The 21141-nt window shown below is 37.5% G+C and overlaps 1 protein-coding gene across 4 annotated transcripts in view; it reads right to left on the minus strand.

The window, feature by feature from the left end:
- SLC13A1 (solute carrier family 13 member 1) overlaps positions 1–21141 on the minus strand; it is an 89276-nt gene that overhangs the window by 12357 nt on the left and 55778 nt on the right. For all 4 annotated transcript variants that reach the window (XM_009454117.4, XM_063815556.1, XM_016958087.3 and 1 more), the window contains 4 exons: positions 20313–20464; positions 7552–7671; positions 2541–2639; positions 1989–2090 (listed from right to left, as the gene is read on the minus strand). In XM_009454117.4, the coding sequence (XP_009452392.1) occupies positions 1989–2090; positions 2541–2639; positions 7552–7671; positions 20313–20464 (473 nt within the window). The remainder of the gene's footprint in view (positions 1–1988; positions 2091–2540; positions 2640–7551; positions 7672–20312; positions 20465–21141) is intronic.

Raw genomic sequence — 21141 nt, forward strand, 5'->3', positions numbered from 1 at the left:
GCATCATGTAACCAGATTTTGTTTTATATAAAAAGACACATTGAATTCAGTCCAGGTACAAACAGATGGAATGAAAACATTAGGTGGTAGCTATAAATCTTGATATATCATCTTAGCTTTAGAAATTCTTAATGCCTGAAACTCTACATAACAAATATGTCCTACAAAATATATACATTAAATTAAATCAAGGCATAAATACTGAAATAATTTCTTTTCAAAGTACTTTAAAAACTATTCTTATCATATTATAACTTATTTTTAGTTTCTCAGGAATGCAGTTAGGTTGTCTCAGTATTAGAAACTATTAAGCTTATATAAATTTTATTTGTTTTGGGTTTGCCAATTAGATTTATATTTTAAAATCCCATCCTCTCTCAAACCTTTGTTCCTTTCTTATTGTTTTCTCTCAGAATTGTAGGTGCATGAGTGCCTGCTCATAGCCAATACACTGCTTTCCTGCTACAAACAAAACATCTCCTGTTTCCTCACATAAGAAACAGAAATTGGAAGCTGATTATATTGAATTTCCTATTGAGATTTCTGCCTGGGCTTTATTAGCTATCTCTGATTTCATTTAATTCTTACGCACTGGTGTTTAGATAAAGACTCTCCCTGTCTAGGATGACAGAAGTTGGATTTTAAAAGGGGGAAGCATTATTTTTTATGTTGATCTAGATCCTACCACAAAACCACAAAATATTAATTAAATATTACATAATAACTTGATTTAAATAACTGAATGTCTAAACCTCTCAAAATGAAAAGTTTTATTTCTAAGGGAATCAAAAAGTTTATAAAAATGAAGCTGATCCTTTAAAACACACCACCATATTGACTTGTGTGGTCATTAGGAATTTGGACTCAGACTTCGCACCCTTTAGAAACATTGACAATGCCTATAAAACCAGAAGGTTCTGATTCAGGGAGGGAAGAATTTCTTTATTGTATGTGGGCAAAATACATATGACCTAAACAATTTTGATTTCTACCCCAAAATACAATTTTTTTTTTTCTGGGGGATTTGAGACAGGAAGTCCAAGTAAGACATGTGCTGAATTTAGAAATTAGAGTAGTTCAGTGAAAGATAGATTGGGAACACAAATCTCACAACTGAGTTATTTATATTGACATGTAGGATGGTCCTTAATTTAGAAAATTATGCTATACTCTTCCCCCTCACTTCACACAACTCAGCAATTGATTACTGGTGTATAAGACACTGAGATATAAAATTAACTCTGACCTAGCTTCTAGCATCAGCTTTTAAAATCAGTCTTATTATTTCTTCAGAAATTCCTTATCTATGAAATGGAGGCTGGGCTGAACTTGTAGTGAACTAGTGCAAAAATGTAAATAAATGAAGAAAAAAGACAAGGTACTACACCAGACAAATAGTCCTCCATAGAATTAAAAAACAAAGTGGGTAAAAATCACATAATATGAATTTATACCAGATTATTAAGAGGCATTGAGTGGTATTTATTTCACATAATAACATTAGTATAGCACTTCCAATAGGGAGAAGCCTAGCACTATTGTAAATGCTATAATTACCTCCATCTTACAGATGAAGACCCTGAGAATTAAGTGACTTGTCCAAAGTGGATGAGTCAGGAAAGGAACCCAGGCAGTGTGGCTCTGAAATCTATGCTCCCAAACACCATAGAACATAGCCTTTCTGCTATTATATTTCAGGGATGGGAATAATTTTGTAGGGATGGGAATTTTGTAGGGATGGGAATAATTTTGTCTAATGGACTTTGCCTTTTAGTAACAGAGTAAGTAATATGGTTATTCTTTCTGTGCTCTTATCCTAGATTTCATTCCTTATAATTTTTTTCCTGAAAATATTAGAATTTAAAATATCTTTTCAAGGGAAAGAAAGAAAAATATCTCATCCAATCTTTCAGAATTACAGGAACCACACAGGAGAGAAGCAGAGTATAAAACAGGAAGGGCTGACAAACATAACATGCAAAGCTTACTCTGAAAAAAGTGCAGACCAACCAGGAACAAATCCGGGATCTCGACTAAACCATAGCAGAGCCATTATAATGAAGAGGACCAAGGTCACAATTTCTTGATACCTGTGGAAAAATTCCAATGGCATCACTTCTTATTTTCTCAGTCGGGACATTTGTAGAAACTCCTTGAGCTATTGTCAGGAATGATCGCAGCAGAACACTAAACACTGTAAGAACTAGATGTGTCAATAATTTGAGAGCATCAGTGCAGTTTGAAAAAGCCCTTACTCCTCTTTGGGGTCTCTCAACTTCTTTTCATTTTACCTGGCAAATTTTAGTTAGACAGGGTATGTGTTTTATCATGTTGAGTTATAGTCTATAATCTCCATAGCTTAGCAAATTTGGGGCCCTAATCAAGTGTTATAAATACCTTGCAAGCAATTATGTGCTTGTTGGCTTTTCAACAGCTACTTGCAGTGTAAACAGCATTTCTCTCTCTCTTCTCTCTCTCTCTCTCTCTGTGTGTGTGTGTGTGTGTGTGTGTGTGTGTGTGTGTGTGTGTGTTTGTCTTACCTTATTGGCCCAAGCTTTTGGTATTCTTGCTTAATCACCTCAGCACAAGCTTTTTGTTGGACTGTTTTGGTTTTGCCACATTTGAACATCTCCTTAAAACTGCAAAGAATAATTAAGCCTGTAAGCAAGAAATTCTTTTACTACCACCTCCCTGTAAGGAAGATATTTTTGCAAAACGTCGTCATCTTCACGCAATATGAATCTCCCTTCATGCAATATGAATCTCCCCGTTAATAACAGATATCTGTGCTTTTCACCTCTACCTCCACCTCCTTTTTTGAATGTTTTCTGTCTTTTCTGTTTTTGCCTGGTTTGCTCACTTTTTCATGTTCAATTTTCATTGCATATTTTCCATGACATCCTTTACCAATCTCTTCCTTTTTCCAAGTTATTTTGTACCATTGGAATTTTGCCATGTGCCACTTATCTCTAACTAACATTTTATTACGTACTGGATCTTATATATTTAAAATGTATTTATTGTGTATCTTGGTTGTTAATTGTTCCACGCATGTAAGTTTTAGCCCACTAGTTAAATTATTTGAGGGCAAGGACAGTGAGGTGGTCATAGATGTTTCCTTTGGCCTGCTATCTCTGAACACTGCTACCTCTGAACATACACAGTAAATACCTGACCCATCAATCAAGTAGTACCTTTGGCAAATATATGAGACAGTTGGGGTCAGATCCATCAATTTTCACAAAGTATGCTAAACTCGAGTTTTACACTAGTGCAGGGACTGATCATGGTCAGAGACTAAACTAAGCCTAGTCTTAGAAGTAAAATAAACTCATCATAAATACCATTTGACCCAACAATCCCATTACTTGGTATATACCCAAAGGAATATAAATCATTCTGTTTTAATGATACATGCATACATATGTTCACTGCAGCACTATTCACAATAGCAAAGACATGGAATCAACCCAAATTCCCATCAATGATAGACTGGATAAATAAAATGTGGTACATACACACTATGGAATACTATGCAGCCAAAACAAGGAACAAGATCATGTCTTTTGCAGGGACATGGATGGAGCTGGAATTCATTATCCTCAGCAAACTAACACAGTAACAGAAAACCAAACACCACATGTTCTCACTCATAAGTGGGAGCTGAACAAGGAGAACACATGGACCCAGGGAGAAGAACAACACACACTGGGGCCTGTCAGGGGTGTGGAGGGAGGGAGAGCATCAAGATAAACAGGTAATGCATGTGGGGCTTAATACCTAGGTGATGGGTTGATAGGTGCAACAAACCATCATGGCACACATTTGCCTATATAACAAACCTGCACATCCTGCACATGTATCATGGAACTTAAGATAAAATTTAAAAAAGAAGTAAAACTCTATTACATTTTTTTCTTTAAGTTTCTTTACTCATATGTCCTAATAGCACCCACAACATAATCTTCCTGTTTATTTCCAATAGTAACTGCCACTTTTTATTGTTTTCAGCTGCTTGTTTTAGTGACCTCCTTCCTCACTAATTTTCTGTCTTGAAGTCCAGTGTCTTCGAAACTGAACAGTTTTTGTGAAATACTGTTCTAGATGGAGACTTTTTAAAAAATTCCTCCAGAGGAAGAACTAAATGAGAAAATGGCTAGATTCTTATGGATTATCTCTTGGAATGTTTATGAGTAGCTCAGTTACTTTACATTTTGTGTGAGTATAGACAGAAAGGACATTTTCTTCCGTAAAGTATCTGGGGCAAGCCTATACATTCATAATCACCCTCATGCATACACTTCAATGCCTGAATATGAGTGAATGGACAGTGCTACATTTATGATCAATTAGGAAATAATTGCTTTTTACAATCTCAGTTAAATTACTGACTCGTTCCAGTCTCAAACTTTTACCCCTTGTCATGACATAAATACTACTATTATAAGAAACTAATTAATGCGCCACCCAGAGAGCAATCTGTAGAAGAGAAAATCATAGTAAAGAAGGAGATGAGTCTCCTTAGAAACAATTTTCCACCCAGTACATTGCATATATAGTTTATCATTTTGGTTGCAGACAATAAATAGTTAAGTCGAAAGCCAAATTGGCATTGCTACAAATGAAGGCTAATGCCTTCACAAAGGAACTGACAAAGCCAATGACAATGCATCAAACTCTCCATTTAAATAATTCAATGGCACTGACAGATGAGCTCCTCTTCTCAGGTATGTTGGGATCATTTATAATGGGTGAGTTAACTGTGTTAATACCCAACATACTAATCAGAATGTATGCTAGTTTGCCAGGGGAGTGGCTGATAATTTCCGTCTGTCAATCTAAAATCTCTGGAGGTAAACACCTTGGCAGACAGAAAAGGACACTGAAAAATTAGCTGGAGCATGAATCTGTGCAGTGTTTAACAGATAGTGGACACCAAGGGAACTGTTTAAACATACCACTCATCATGATTTACAGACTTTGCCTAGTGTATGCACCTCATGGGATTTTTTTCCTCATTGAGAGCACATTTCAATATATTTGCCTTTTATCTTCTTAATTTCTCCTTTTAAAATGGTGTGCCATTTTAAAATAATGACAATGGTTGCATATATGTTTGATAAAGTCATTAAATGTAGCAATGAAGAACCTGTGACTCTTTTGACTTGGGATTGCCATCTCCTGTATCCTGCATTGCTACCTGCACGATTGAATAGTCCCCAAAGGCTTGCTTCCTGAAAGGGGCACTTAGTATGCAGCTGGCCTCTCGCCATTGATGCCCACCTGCTGAAATCAGTGACATTTTACACATTTGCTTCAGCAGAAGGACTGCCACATGCTGCTCCCACAATCTGGATAGAATTATCTTTTTAATCATCAGTACCATCTTCTCACTACTAATAAAACCATGGCAGTTCTGGAGAAAAAGCAGAAAGAGGAATCAAGAGGGGAGAATGTCAGTCTCGTATTACTAGGCATGGAACCCATGGCCACAGGCATGGAACCACTACTGATTTCAGCATTTTTCTTTTCTTTTGAGACAGACTTTTGCTCTTGTCACACAGGCTGGAGTGCAATGGTGCGATCTCGGCTCACTGCAACCTCCGCCTCCCAGGTTCAAGCGATTCTCCTGCCTCAGTCTCCTGAGTAGCTGGGATTACAGGCACCTGCCACTACGCCCAGCTAATTTTTGTATTTTTAGTAGAGAAGGGGTTTCACAATGTTGGCCAGACTGGTCTCTAACTGCTGACCTCAGGAGATCCATTTCCCTGGCCTCCCAAAGCATTTCACTTTTCAAAGGAAGTACACATAGCTGACTTCAGTCTCTCTGGTTTGGTGAATAACATGCTGTTTTATTCATAGGTCCTTGAAATTATTTAAATAAAACCCCACAAAAATAAATTTGAGCTGTTTTGTTTTTCAGGAAAAAAAGTACTCAAGATTTGATATACAGCGACTTCACCTTTCTTTTAGGAGTATTGTTAAATGAGTAGAATTTACAGGCTGCATTTTAGATTTTGCTCTGGAGCCCTTCATAATTTCAAATGCTGGTTGTCATCTAAGTCATGTAACTCATTGGTACTTATGACCTACCAGCTTTGATCCCAGCCAAGATAATATGTTGAAGTTGTCTTTGAATGCATGTATTTGACATTTTTGTGGCATCAGTCGTCTTTATTGGTCAACATTTTTTTTTTTACTTTGACTTCTATGTGTTCAACTTAGGCCCAGATGTGTTAGAATTATAGCCTTGGAAGGGATCTTACTGATTTTCTGGGTAAATTCTATCATCTTACAATTGAAGACACTGAGACTAAGAATGGGTCTGGATTTGCAATGATCTCTTATCTGGCCTCTGAGAAGCCAGAATTTTATTCCTGGTCTAGTAATTCCTAAAACAATATTCTTTCCACAGAGAACATCCTCAGATCTTTATTGTACTTGGTATATTGAAAGGGATGTCAATTTTGGTGCTAGCATGATGCAGGAAGCCCTATAGGTCACAGTGTAAGTAGCTTGATAACCCAAGGAAATCTCCACATTAAACCAAGTGGAGGGGCAAACCTTAAAATTCCCCTTTAACAAGCTGGACATCAGATTGAGTTATTTATGCCCTTCAATATCTTATCATCTTAGGACTCAAAGGACACTTAGATGATTTGTTTTCTAATCTTTATTTTTATTTATTTATTTGAGACAAGAGTCTCGCTCTGTCATCCAGGCTGGAGTGCAATGGCGAGATCGTGGCTCACTGCAACCTCCGCCTCCTGGGTTCAAGCAATTCTCCTTCCTCGGCCTCCTGAGTAGCTGGGACTACCCACCACACCTGGCTATTTTTTGTGTTTCTTTAGTAGAGATGGAGTTTCACCATGTTGACCAGGATCGTGTTGATATCCTGACCACGTGATCCAATTGCCTTGATCTCCCAAAGTGCTGGGATTACAGGTGTGAGCCACTGTGCCTGGCCCTAATCTTTATTTTTATTCATTTTATTTTTTGAGACAGTTCTCTGTCGCCCAGGCTGTAGTGCAGTGGTGTGATCTCAGCTCACAGCAACCTCCACCCCGCAAGCTCAAGCAATCCTTCCACCTTAGCCTCTTGAGTAGCTGGGACCAGAGGCGCACACCACCATGCCTGGATGGTCCTTTTAGGGGGGAGGTTTTTTTTGTTGTTTTGTTTGTTGGTTGGTTTTTTGTTTGTTTGTTTTTGGTAGAGACAGGGTTTTGCCATATTGTCCAGGCGGCTCTTGAACTCAGAGAGGATTGCACAAGCAATCCTCCCACCTTGGCCTTTCAAAGTGCTGGGATTATAGGCATGAGCCACCGCATCTGGCCCCTTTCTAATCTTTAATTAACTGTTCCACAGCCAGTATTATTTAAATGAGATTCAACCTTATCCTTAAAATACGTATTTGTGTATATTAATTTTGTGAGCAACAAAAATGCAGAAAGGTAGCCTGCATGGCATAGGGGAAAGAGCATCGGATAAGAAGCTAAGAACTGGGAAACTAGACACCTTTATTTAGCCTATTAACATGAAATATTTACTTACTTGAATCCTAGGAAAAGCCACTGAAGCCAGATCCAGGATAAGAGTAGAATGATAAGGGCAGCTGGGAAGGAAACCGTAAACCATGATCCAAAGTTGAGGCAACCACAGTCAGGATAGCGTCTGTGTGAAAACATGGAGACGTGTTCAGGGAAGGAGAGACAGGTGGAATCCTTTCTGATTGTCACAGGGAAGCAGCAGTCCACCTCTTTCCTGTGTTTCTGTCCAAGAAGGAAGTCCTGGAATATACTCATCATTAAATAGAGTACTTTTACCCCTTGTCTCCTGTCTTGATTCTGGAACTGCATAATTATCACTGCATCCCATATAAGCAAGAGTGGATATGTTTTGATTTTTGTTCTCTATATTTCATCTTTAAGGAAGTGCTTGTGGAAAAAACCCAGTGCAGTTCTTGGTTTTAATGAGTATTAAATGCACAAGAAATGGGTGTTCATGAGGTATTTGCATTTTGTTGTCAATACTCAAATCATCAGTATATGAACAAGGAAAGACACACAAGCAGAAATGGGAACAGGTGAAAATTAATGGGACTGAATGTCTGTTCCCATTTCACCTTGGTGGCTGGAATTCTTGGCCGTGTGAAAGGACTCTGATCCAGCCTAGGTCATCTCCCATGGCTGTTTTCCTTTCTGTTTCTTCTACTCCAAAGCACAGCAACCATCGAACCAGGTATATGGTAGCTCTTTATTCCTAGAACCAGGTGGTGCTTTGGGGCACAGTCAAATGGAGTAACTCTGAGCCAGATAAAAATAATTAAAAGTTCTGAAGAAATCAACAACTTTTCTTTTTTATCTTACCTACTTATTTTCAACTTTTAAACTCACATAATAACTCAACAACAACAACAACATAAGATCAGACACTAGCACAGTTTCTTTGGTAATCTCACATTCATTGTTCTAAAATGTCTAATACTAAATAAATTCTTATATAGTCATTTATTTTATTACTATGGAGAAACAATAGGAAATTTGAGAAACAGTTGTCTTTACTTTTTTTCTAAAAGCAATAACATAAAGATAAATTTGAAAATCTGAAAAACAAAGATATACAGAAGTAATAAAAACATCGTTAACATATTTTAATATGTTTGAAGTCATAAAATATGTAGAACTTTATAGAAATATTGATTTGCAATTTTTTCTATTTTAATCATACTTTGTACTTTGTCATTTAAAAATCACATAAGTAATAAAATATTTCATGTTATATCTATGTAGCAAATTTATACACTTTAGAGTGTTTCTTTTTCTACTTTAAGATGGTTCCTAATAATAATGGGCCCTCAAAACTCTAGATTTCTAAGGTTTTCTATCATTTTCTTTGAGCTCATGAAAAGTTATTAATCTCCCTAGGCCCTAGAATTATCTTTAGCAACTGGAGGATAATTTTTATCTACCTTGAAGAGATCCAAAGATTAGCTTACATATTTATGCAATTAGAAAGTGACAAATGATAATTAAAGATGTTAGAAAATGTGCAGTGTGATGAATGGAAAAATGCTTTATCACATCCATGAGGCTCTATTGAAAACTGTTCATTTTTGAAAAATGTTTGTTGTCTCCAATTGGAAAATAAAGTAATGGGGGAAAAGCTGATTTCCCATTAACATTAGACTTGGATTACAGGATGACCTATGTTATTCTGTACAACCTAACAACACTCAGAAATGCTGCTTGGATTAGCTTTAGACCCATGTCCTCAAGCCTAATTTCATTTTTCACCATCTGTGGCTCATATCTTGAAATCAGTATGCAGAGCTCTCTCTACCCACTGGAGAGAATCCTGCAAAATGTATTTGACTGAAGATGGGCTTTTCAGAATTTTTGCCTGGAGGAATAGTTTTAGAAAAATGAAAGCCTGAAAAAGTTAAACTTCGTTGTTATGTTTTCTTTAGTTTAATAGTATGGAAGTATATAAACAACCACATGGGACTATGCCTCTATAATCATAACCTTTACCCTTATATCTAGAGTGAATATTTTGGACAAATAAAGAAATATATGGCATACTCTAAGCATTTTCTTTTGCTGTGATGTTCCTTTTCCCACTCTTTCTCATGTCCTGCAAGTGAAGAGACTTCAAACATGCATCTAAAGCAAATACAGATTTCTTCTGTCATGAACTATGCTAAGACACTTAATTCTGATGAAATCCTTTTCTTTTACCTAACACTGTTTGGTATCTACCAAGTGCCAGGTGCTCTCCAAGCTACTGGGGACATAGTGGTGAATGAGATTGACCTGGTCTGGGCTTTCATGAAGTTTATGTTAAAGTGGGGCACACAGGCAATAAACAGGTAAACATATAACAAAATAGGAAATAAAGCAGAATAATGTAATAAAAAGTGATTGGCGAAGGGGGAAATTTTACGTAATGCCATCAGAGAAGGTAACATTTTAGATGAGACCTAAATAGCAAGAAGGAGCCAGTCATGTGAATAACTGGGAAACAGCATTCCAGACGGAGGAAATAGCAATTACAAAGTCCTTGAGTTAGGAATGAGTTTGTCACATTTGTGGAGAGATAGGAGGCCACTGTGGCTGTGGGTAATGAGTGAAGGTGAGTGTGACATGAAAGAAGTAGTCAATAGGGATCAGATCATGTATAACCTTGTAGCCAGTCCGAAAGTATGCGGATTTTATTACAAATGCAATAAAGACTAATTGGAACGTAGTAAGTTAGTAACGTGACATGATCTAATTAGTAATTGACATAAAACAGAATGGCTCCTGGATGCATTCTCAGGATTGAAGGCAACAAGAGTGGAAACAGCGTGTGATGTTCAGGATGTGGTAGACAGAGTTCCAAGATATGCCCCAAATTTCTGCCTCCTGGTGTACATGCCTTGTACGATCTCCTCTTCTGTGTGGATGGAATCTGTGAATATGATGAGATATCACTCCTGTGATTAGGTTGTGTAGTGAAAAAAGTGAAGGGATTTTACTTAGGTAATCAAAGTCCCTAGCAATTAAAACTGAGTTAATCAAAAGCACGAACTATCCCGGGTAGGCCTAACTTAATCAGGTGAGCCCTTAAAAGAGAGTTTCCTGCTGGCCTGAAGAAGCAAACATCCTGTTGTCAGAGGAAGGGGCCCTGTAGCAAGGGCCTGAAGGCAGCCTTTAGAAGCTGAGAGTGACCCCATGCCAACAGCCAGCAAGAAAATGGACACCTCAGTAATTAAACTGCAAGGAACCAAATTCTACTGACAACATCAATGAGCTTGGAGGAATACCCTGAGCCCCTGTCTAGGTTACAGGCCCAGTTGCCACCCTGCTGTCAGCCTGGTAAGATCCTGAGGAGGAACCCAGCTAACCTTTGCCTGGAGTCTTTTTTAAAAAAATTCTTAAAATTTTTAATTTTTGTGGGTACATAGTTGGTGTATATATGTATGGGGTACATGAGATGTTTTGATACAGGCATTCAATGTGTAATAATCAGATCATAGAAATGGGGTTATCCATCCTCTCAAGCATTTATCCTTTATGTTACAAACAATCCAATTATACTCTTTTAGTTATTTTTAAATGTACAATTAAATTATTATTAACTATAGTCACCCTGTTGTCCTATCAAATACTAGGTCTTATTCATTCTTTCTGCCAATTTTGTACCCATTAACCATCCCCACCTTTCAGCCCACACCCTGTTATCCTTCCCAGTCTTTGGTCACCATTCTTCTACTGTCTATCACCATTAGTTCATTTGTTTTGATTTTAGATCCCACAAATCAGTGAGAACATGTAATGTCTTTCTGTACCTGGTTTATTTCACTTAACATACTGACTTCCACTTCCATTTATGTTGTTGCAAATGACAGGATCTCATTCTTTTTTATGGCTAAACAGTATTCCATTGTGTATGTGTACCACATTTTCTTCATCCATCCGTTGATAGGCACTTAGGTTGCATCCAAATCATGGCTATTATTAATATACACAGCATTGCAACAAACATGGGAGTGCAGATATACCTTCCAAATACTGATTTTCTTTCTTTTGGGTATATACCCTGCAGTGGGATTGCTGAATCACATGGTAGCTTTATTTTAGTTTTTGAGGAACTTCCAAACTGTTCTCTATAGTGGTTGTACTAATAATTTACATTCCTACCAACAGTGTATGAGGGTTTCCTTTTCTCTACATCCCTGCCGGCATTTGTTATTGCCTGTCTTTTGGATAAAAGCCATTTTACCTGGGGTGAGATGATATCTCTTTGTAGTTTTGATTTACAATTTCTCTGATGATCAATGATGTTGAATGCCTTTTCATATGCCTGTTTGCCATTTGTATGTCTTCTTTTGAGAAATATCCAAATATTTTGCCCATTTTTAATTGTATTATTAGATTTTTCCATATAGAGTTGTGTAAGCTCCTTATATATTTTGGTTATTAATACTTCGTTAGATGGAAAACTTGCAAATATTTTCTCTCATTCCGTGGATTTATCTATTCATGTTGTTGATTGTTTCCTTTGCTGTGCAGAAGCTTATTAACTTGATGTGATGCTATTTGTCCATTTTTGCTTTGGTTGCCTGGGCTTGTGGGGTATTATTCAAGAAATTTTTGCCCAGACCTATGTAGTGGAGAGTTTAACCAATGTTTTCTTGTAGTAGTTTCATAGTTTGAGGTCTTAGCTTAAGTGTTTAATTTATTTTGATTTCATTTTTGTTTATGGCAAGAAATAAGGGCCCAGTTTTATTCTTCTGCATATGGATATCCAGAGTTCCCAGCACCATTTATGGAAAAGACTGCCTTTCCCCAGTGTATATTCTTGACTCCTTTGTCGAAAATGAGTTCACTGTACGTGTATGGATTTGCTTCTGGGTTCTCTATTCTGTTTCATTGGTCTATGTGTCTGTTTATATACCAGTACCATGCTGTCTTGATTACTATAGCTCTGCAGTGTAATTAGAAGTCATGTAATGTGATTCTTACAGTTTTGATCTTTTTGCTAAAGATAGCTTTGGCTATTCTGGTTCTTTTGTTGTTCCATATAAATTTTAGGATTTTTTTTTCTATTTCTGTGAAGAATATCATTGGCATTGTCACAGGGATTGCCTTGAATCTGTAGATTGCTTTGAGTAGTATGAACCTTTTAATAATATTGATTCTTATCCATGAACATGAAATATCTTTCCATTTTTGGTGTCCTATTCAATTTCTTTCATCCATGTTTTATAGTTAATATTACAGAGATCTATCACTTCTTTCATTAAGTTAATTCTTAGGTACTTAGTTTTATTTGTGGCTGTCATAAATGGAATTATTTTTTGATTTCTTTTTCTGATTATTCACTGTTGGTATATACAAATGCTACTGATTTTTGTTTGTTGATTTTATATCCTGCAACTTTACTGAATTTGTTTATCAGTTCTAACAGTTTTTTGGTGGAGTCTTTCATTTTTTCCAAATATCAGATCATATCATCAGCAAACAAGGATACTTTGACTTTTTCCTTTCCAATTTGGGTGCCTTTTTAACTTTCTCTTGTCTGATTGCTCTAGCTAGAACTTCCAGTACTATGTTGAATAACAGTGTTGAAAGTGGGCATCATTTTCATGCTGCAGATCTTAGAGAAAAATCTTTCAGTTTTTTTACCCATTCAGTATAATACTAGCTGTGGGTCTGTTGTCTGTCATATACAGCTTCTTTTTTTAAAAAAAATTGTTAAGGTATTTTCCTTCTTTACAAATTTTTTGAGGGTTTTATTGTGAAGGGATGTTGAATTTTATGAAATGCTTTTTCAGCATAAATTAAAATGTTCATATAGTTTTGGTCCTTCATTTTGTTGTTATGATGTATTATTACATTCATTTATTTGCATATGTTGACACATCTTTGCAACCCAGGGATAAATGCCATTTGGTCATGATGAATGATCTTTTTAATGTATTTGTTGAATTCAGTTTGTTAGTATTTTGTTGAGGATTTTTGCATCAATATTCATAAGGGATATTTCTCTGTAGTTTCCTTTGTTTATGTGTCTTTGTCTGGTTTTGGTACCAAGGTAATACTGGACTCATAGCGTTTGAAAGTATTCCCTCCTATATTTTTGGAATAGTTTGAGTAGGATTGATATTATTTCTCCTTTAAATATTTGGAAGGATTCAGCAGTGAAGCCATTGGGTCCCAGGCTTTTCTTTACTGGAAGAATTTTATTATGGCTTCAATCTCATTACTTGTTATTAGTTTGTTCAGGTTTTGGATTTCCTCATGGTTCAATCTTGGTAGATTGTACATGGCTAGGAATTTGTCCATTTCTTCTAGGTTTTCTAATTTATTGGCATATAGCTGCTCATAGTCACTACTAATGATCCTTTGAATTTCTGCAGTATCAGCTATAATTACTCCTTTTTCATCTCTGATTTTAAATATTTGGATCTTTTCTCTTGCTTTCTTAGTCTGACTAAAGATTTGCCAATTTTGTTTAACTTTTTAAAAAAAGCAACTTTTTGTTTTCATTGATTTTTTTGGTATTGTTTTCTTTATTTCAATTTAACTTAATTCTACTCTGATAATCTTCTACTAACTTTGGGTTTGGTTTCCTCTTGCTTTTCTCATTCTTTAAGATGCATCGTTAGGTTATTTGAAGTTTTTCTTTTTTTTTCTGATGTAGGCACTTAGAGCTATAAACTTCCCTCTTGGTACTGTTTTTGCTGTATTCCATAGATTTTGATATGTTGTGTTTCCATTAACATTTGTTTCAAAAAATTTTTCAATTTCCTTCTGAATTTCTTTATTGACCCAGTGGTCATTCAGGAGCATATTGTTTAATTTTCATATGCTTTTATAGTTTCCAAAATTCCTCTTGTATTTGATTATTAGCTTTATTCTATTGTGGTTAGAGAAGATGTTTGATATTATTTCAATTTTTTGAATGTTTTAAGACTCTTTTTGTGACCTAACATATGGTCTATCCTTGAGAATGGTCCATGTGCTGAGGAAAAGAATGTGTATACTGCAGCCATTTGATGATATGTTCTGTAAATATCTATTAGATCCATTTGGCCTATAGTGCAGATTAAGTCCAATGTTTCTTTGTTGATTTTCTGTTTGGAAGGTCCATCTAATGCTGAAGGTGGGGTGTTGAAGTCTTTAGCCATTATCGTATTGAGGTCTCTTTCTCTCTCTCTCTCCCTCTCTCTCTAGCTCTAATAATATCTGCTTTATGTACCTGGGAGCTCCCATGTTGGTTGCATATATATTTCCAACTGTTATATCCTCTTGCTGGATTGACTTCTTTATCATTATATAGTGACCTTCTTTGTCTCTTCTTATACTTTTTGTCATGAAATCCATTTTGCCTGATATGAGTATAGTGACACCTGCTCCTTTTTGGTTTCCATTGGCATGGAATATATTTTTCTATCTCTTTATTTTCAGTCAACTTGTGTCTTTGTTGGGTAAGTGTGTTTCTTGTAGGCAACTGTCCAATAGATCTTGTTTTTTATCCACGTAACCACTCTATGTCTTTGGATTGGAGAGTTTAGTCCACTTACATTCAATGTTACTATTGATAAGTAAGGACTTACTCTTGCCATTTTGTTATTATTTTCTGGTTGTTTTGTGGTCTTCCTTTTATCTCTACTTCTTTCAATAAAAGGAAGCTTTTAGTGAAGGTGAGTTTCTCTAGTGATATGGTTTAGTTTCTTGCTTTTTATTTTTCATGTATAGGGTGAGGCTTGATGTTCTAATGTACTATGGCTCAGCTAGCACTCAAACCACAAGACATAGTCTTTCCCACTCTCCCACCCCTTTCCAAAGGCAGTGAAAGCTCACCCTGTGTCCACTGCCACCACAGATCCATGGGGAGCATTGCCAAACTACCACTGATGTTCCCTTAAGGTCCGAGGGCTCTTCAGTCAGCTTGTGTGAATACTGCCTGGCCTGGGACTCACCTTTCAGGGCAGAGGACTCCCCCTCCTTCCCAGGACAGGTCCATAAATGCCATCCAAGAGCCAAGTCAAGGAATCAGAGACCTTAAGAACCTGCATGGTGCTCTACACCCCTGTGGCCAAGCTGGCACCTAAAGTGCAAGCCAAAGTCCTCTTTAGTTTTCCCTGTGCTTTTGTTAAGCAGGAGTCTCAACCCACAGCCACCACAGCTAAGAATGCACTGATTCTCACCTGAAGCCAGCAACTCTTAGAGTCTCTACAGTCTCACTCAAAGCTCTTGATGTAGTTCCTGAGTCTTGCTTTCAGGGGCAAGAACTTTTTTTTTTTTTTTTTTTGATGGAGTCTCACTCTATTGCCCAGGCTGGAGTGCAGTAGCGCGATCTTGGCTCACCACAACCTCTGCCTCCCAAATTCAAGCGATTCTCCTGCCTCAGCCTCCTGAGTAGCTGGGACTACAGATATGTGCCACCATGCCTGGCTAATTTTTGTATTTTTAAGTAAAGATGGGGTTTCACTATGTTGGCCAGGCTGGTTTTGAGCTCCTGACCTCGGGATCTGCCCGCCTCGGCCTCCCAAAGTGCTGGGATTACAGTCGTGAGCCACCGCACCCGGCTGACGAAGAGCTCTTTAGTTAGCAGTTGATGCAACCTCCCAGGCTTGGTCTTTTTCTTCAAAACAACAGATTTCATTCTGGCCCAGGGTGTGTCTAGAAATGTCGTCCTAAAGCTAGGGCCTGGAAAGGGGGCCAGTGCCCTAACTTGCTGTGGCTGAGCTGGTATCCAAGATGCAAGACAAAGTCCTCTCCACTCTTCCCTCTCCTCTCCTCGAGCAGTAGGAAGGAGTCTTTTTTTGGAGCTGCAATCTGTGCAACGTGGAGTTAGTGAAGAGGGATGTCAGGAGTCCCTTAGCTGCCCTGTCTTTTGTCCCAGTAGACTACATTCCCCCCACACAAGTCCTCTGGCTCAAGGCACAGTTCAGCACTAGAAGATGCCTAGGAGTTGTAGTTTTTGTGCCCTAGACTTCCTTTCAGAGTTATTTTTGGCCCCAGAACACTTTAGCCCGCAGTGGTGAGGGTTGTGGGAAGTCAAGTTCCAACTGCTGGGATGGGCACTTCTTCTCTGGCTACAGCTGGTTTAAATGCTCCCTTGGTGTGTGGGCGTCTGCTGAGTTTGGTCCTGTTTTTCTTTCTGCTATAACAGGACAGCATTGATTTCAATGCCTTACAATTGCTGGGCTCCTCCTCTCCCCACAGCACAAGAATGCTCTCTGCAACATGCTGCCACTGCCAGGGAATGAGGGAGGGGCAGCATCTGTGATTTTACACTGTTTTCTCTACCTCTTCAGTGCCTCTTTCAATGATATGAAATTAAAAGGAGCTACTGTGAGTGCTCACCTGATTTTTGGTCCTTATGAAGGTGCTTTTCTGTATGTAGATAGATGTTAAATTGGTGTCCTTGCACAGGGTACTATCCATGGAGCCCTGTATTCCACCATCTTGCTCTGCCCCTTTCTTCCTGAACTGTTGACCCACAAAAATCATGAGATAATAAATGTGTGCTGTGTTAAGCCACTAAGTTGATTGCCATTTGTAAGGTAGCAGTAGAAGAGGAATACACAGGGAAACCTATTAGAAGATAAAGTCCCTCAGAAGTAGGGTAGAGTGGAGTAGATTTTAGTTTACATGTGAAATAAACAGAAGGCAATAGATTTTAGATATATTTGGAATAAAACCTAGGAAATGGAGAAAAGATGTCATATGTTGAAATGGTGAAGTCTGAGGGGAGGTTGGATTAGCAGGAGGGCAGGGGAGAGGTGGCAGATCAAGCGTGCTGTTTTGGGATGTGATGATTTGAGATGTCCCTCAGTTTTTGAAGTGGTCATGTTGGAATGCAGCTGGATAAATAAGTCTGAAATTCAGAGGAAAGGGCAGGGATAGAGATATAAAATTGGTAGTTATCAGCACGTAGGTGGTATTACAAACATAGAAATGGGTCTGATCATTTAAGGAGTAATGGAGATTTAGAAGAGAAACTGAAGTGCTTCTCTTGGGGCACTGTAAGTTTTAGAGGTTAGGTAGAAATGAGCAGATGAGCTAAGCACTTTTAATTTTGTCAAAAATCCTGTGAACAAAGCATTAAATTTTTATTTTACACAGGAAGAAACTGAGTCTTAGGGGGCTAAGTGCATTGCTCAAAGTCAGATTGTGTAGTCAAACTGGATTTTTAACCCAGGAGGAGTTTAAAACACAACCTCTGTTCATTAAACCATTATATCCTCAATTTTAGCTCCCAGGTAAAAAGAGAAAATGACACATATATTACAAAACATCCACAGGCTGGAGTACAAACTTTATGTTTTCTTGGCATTTTAAAACAATTGTAGAAATGATGCCCCATAACACAGAGATGTGCTTTGACCTAAAGCACATTTACACGTCAAGGTTGACTCTTAGGAAGAGTCATTGTCACTGCATGTAACTTATATGTTATATGCAACTTATGCCCCACTGCAAAACAAATAACTTTAATACCCATGAAATACTCAGAACATAGCTTCAAAAAATGAATGTAGTCTTGGAAATTTATAACCTTGGAACAGATTTTGGGCATTAAGTGTCATAGTATGCTACTACAGATACTATAATTGCACACCAATTATAGACCTTTTGACTGATGACAGTTTTGATTATCTCTGAGATAAAGCTACTTTTCCATTTTGTGTGTGTGTACTTCCAGAGGATTTTCCTCAAAATATTAACTATTTATCATTCATGATCCAGGCTGAGATTTTTAACAGCCATGGCAAAAGTAGAGCAGTGGCAATAACAACAGCTAACATTATTGACAAGTTACTATGTGCCAGACCCTCTGCTAGAGCCACATGTGCATTATGGCATTTAATTATTTCAATAATGTTGTAAGTTCTAGTATCATCCCCATTTTACAGAAAAGGAAACTGATAGTCACAGAAGTTAAGCTAATATATGGTGAGCTTGAAATCTGAATTGAGGTCTAAGTCCAAACTCTGCCATGTCAAAATTTCTTCCATAGTATTTACCATATTGTGATCTTACAGAGTAATATGAATTACTTGACTGTATCAACTAATTTCATGAGAATGATGGAAACCAGCAGTTCTCTAATATCAACAAAGATGAAGCATAAGAATTTGGTCTGGATATTAGAAAAAGAAATTAACAGGCAGGAACTAAGATGTGGAATCCCTTCTCTTGGAGAATTCATGAGAAAGGATATAAGTCATTTTCAAAAAGATGTCAGGTGCATTTCTTGTCTTAAATTAGGGGATACGTCGGATAAATCCTCACTGGTACTGTGAATTTCAGAAGCCTCTCATTTATAAACCAAAAACCTTTTAAAGTTTTCTAAGTCAGTAATTGGAGTGTAGATAATGGATGTGTATTCATAGAAACGATACTCTTGGAGGTTTGTGTAATATTGATCCTAAACTCCTATACCAGTGTTCTTTGAACACAAACACCCATTCTTTCTAGAATGGAGATTGACATTCTTTGAGTCTTGTATTTCTTAGAGAATCCGTGCATGCACAACATTTTGCAAATAATTTCAGAAAATTCATAGAGTCTATGAATCTACTTCACAGAGAGTAGTTTTCCTGCCTCTAAACTCTAATTTTTCTGTGAACCCAAATCCTGTTCCTAGGCTTTCTCAATCGTGTCTATCTTCTTGAAATTCTGATTATTATCTGTTCTTTTAGTAGAACCAGTCTGAGTGCACATATGACACCATGGACTTTCATACTATTGTTTCAATGATACTTACATAGCGCAAAATATTTTTACATAGTTTACTTCATTGAATTCTCACAATAACCCTATGAACTGTGACTATTTTACATATGAAAAAATTAAGTCTTGGGAGAATCATGGACCTTTTTGTTGTTAAATTCATAATGTGGCCGGGTGCAGTGGCTCATGCCTATAATCCTAGCACTTTGGGAGGCCAAGGCAGGTGGATCACTTGAGATCAGGAGTTTGAGACCAGCCTGGCCAACATGGCAAAACCCCGTGTCTACTAAAAGTACAAAAATTAGCTGGGTATTATGGTGCATGCCTGTAATCCCAGCTACTCGGGAGGCTGAGGCACGACAATCACTTGGCAAAAGTTGCAGTGAGCTGAGATCGCACCACTGTCCTCCAGCCTGGGCAGCAGAGTGAGACCCTGTCTCAGAAAAATAAATAAGTGAGTAAAATAATTCACAATGTAAGTACCTGCAAATTGAGGATTTTTTAACCCAAGGGTTCTACCTGTTGAATCCACAGATTCCCATTTCTGCAATGGAATTGTCATCACAGTTCCAAACATATTAAGAATCATATATCTGTAGAATACTTTATTACTGACACTTATTGCAATTGTTCAATCTTTCAAATCTTTTTTGAATTCCAAAGCCAAGCCTTCCAAAATTAATACCTCTGTTCACCATTCATTACTTAAGTTCACATGTTGGTCCCCAAACCCTACATAAATTGTCCCAAGAAAATAATTCCTTTTCACTTTAGTTAACTACCATTTGTGGTATTATTTTCAATGAAAAATGTTTTTCCTGTTTGTTAAGGGTGGTCAGCCAAGAGTTATCCCCTCAGAGCTGACCTGGGAAATCTGTTGGCACAAGTTAATTCAGTATTCCCTGAATATTAAATTCTCAGTATAAAGGAAGGTCTGTAGATCTATAGATGTCCTGAAGGGAAACAAGGGAGAGTTAACATAACATCTCTGTACTTGAATTCTCTGAATCAGGTAAGAATAATTTTTATAATTTGTGTGCTGCCCTTATGTTAAATCACCAATCCAATAAGGTTACTTACGTATTGAAATACTCTGCAAAGATCAAGTTGGTGGAGGTACCAGTGATTGTTGTCAGTCCACCAATGGTAGAAGAGTAGGCAATGCACAAACACATAAGTTTACATGTCACGTGGCCCTTCTTTGTTCGATATTTGGTTCCCATGCCTGAGTTCTGTTCAACAACAACAAAAAACTACCATGAGAACTGCTCTGTATTTGTTATGGACTGAATGTTTGTGTCCCACCACCTGCACCAATTCATATGTTGAAACCCTAACTCCTGATGTGATTGTATTTGGCAATGGGGCATTTGGAAGATACTGTGCCTTCCTTTGAGGATGTGGCCCTGGTCTGATAGGATTATGTCCTTATAAGAGGACTCATGAGAGAGCTTGATTCCTCTCTCTCTCTCTCTCTCTCTCTCTGCTATGGAAAAAGCCACAAGAAGGCGTCTGTCTGCAATGCCAGGAGAGAGCCCTCACCAGACACTGACCCTGACAGACCCTGATCCAATCTTCAGAACTGCAAGAAATAAATTTTTATTGTTTAAGCCACTTAGTCTGTGGTGTTTTGTTATGGTGATATGAGCTGACTAATATAGCATTTATCTTTCCATCAACAGAGATGTAGCAATAAAAGTATTTAAGCTGAAGCCACTGAAATATTTTAAAAACCCAATTTCATTCATTTCTTCATCCTTCTTTCTTGTCTCTTACCCAACTCTTCCCCCATGTCTTTCCTTCTCACCACTACTCCCAAAGCTTTTCATTATTTTTCTGTTGATACTGGTGGTACATACTCAATAAGTCCCTAAACTTCTTTAAGAAGGGTTTCCCCATCTACACACCT

The sequence above is a fragment of the Pan troglodytes genome, chromosome 6 (assembly GCF_028858775.2).
Source record: "Pan troglodytes isolate AG18354 chromosome 6, NHGRI_mPanTro3-v2.0_pri, whole genome shotgun sequence".
Classification (NCBI taxonomy): Eukaryota; Metazoa; Chordata; class Mammalia; order Primates; family Hominidae; genus Pan; species Pan troglodytes.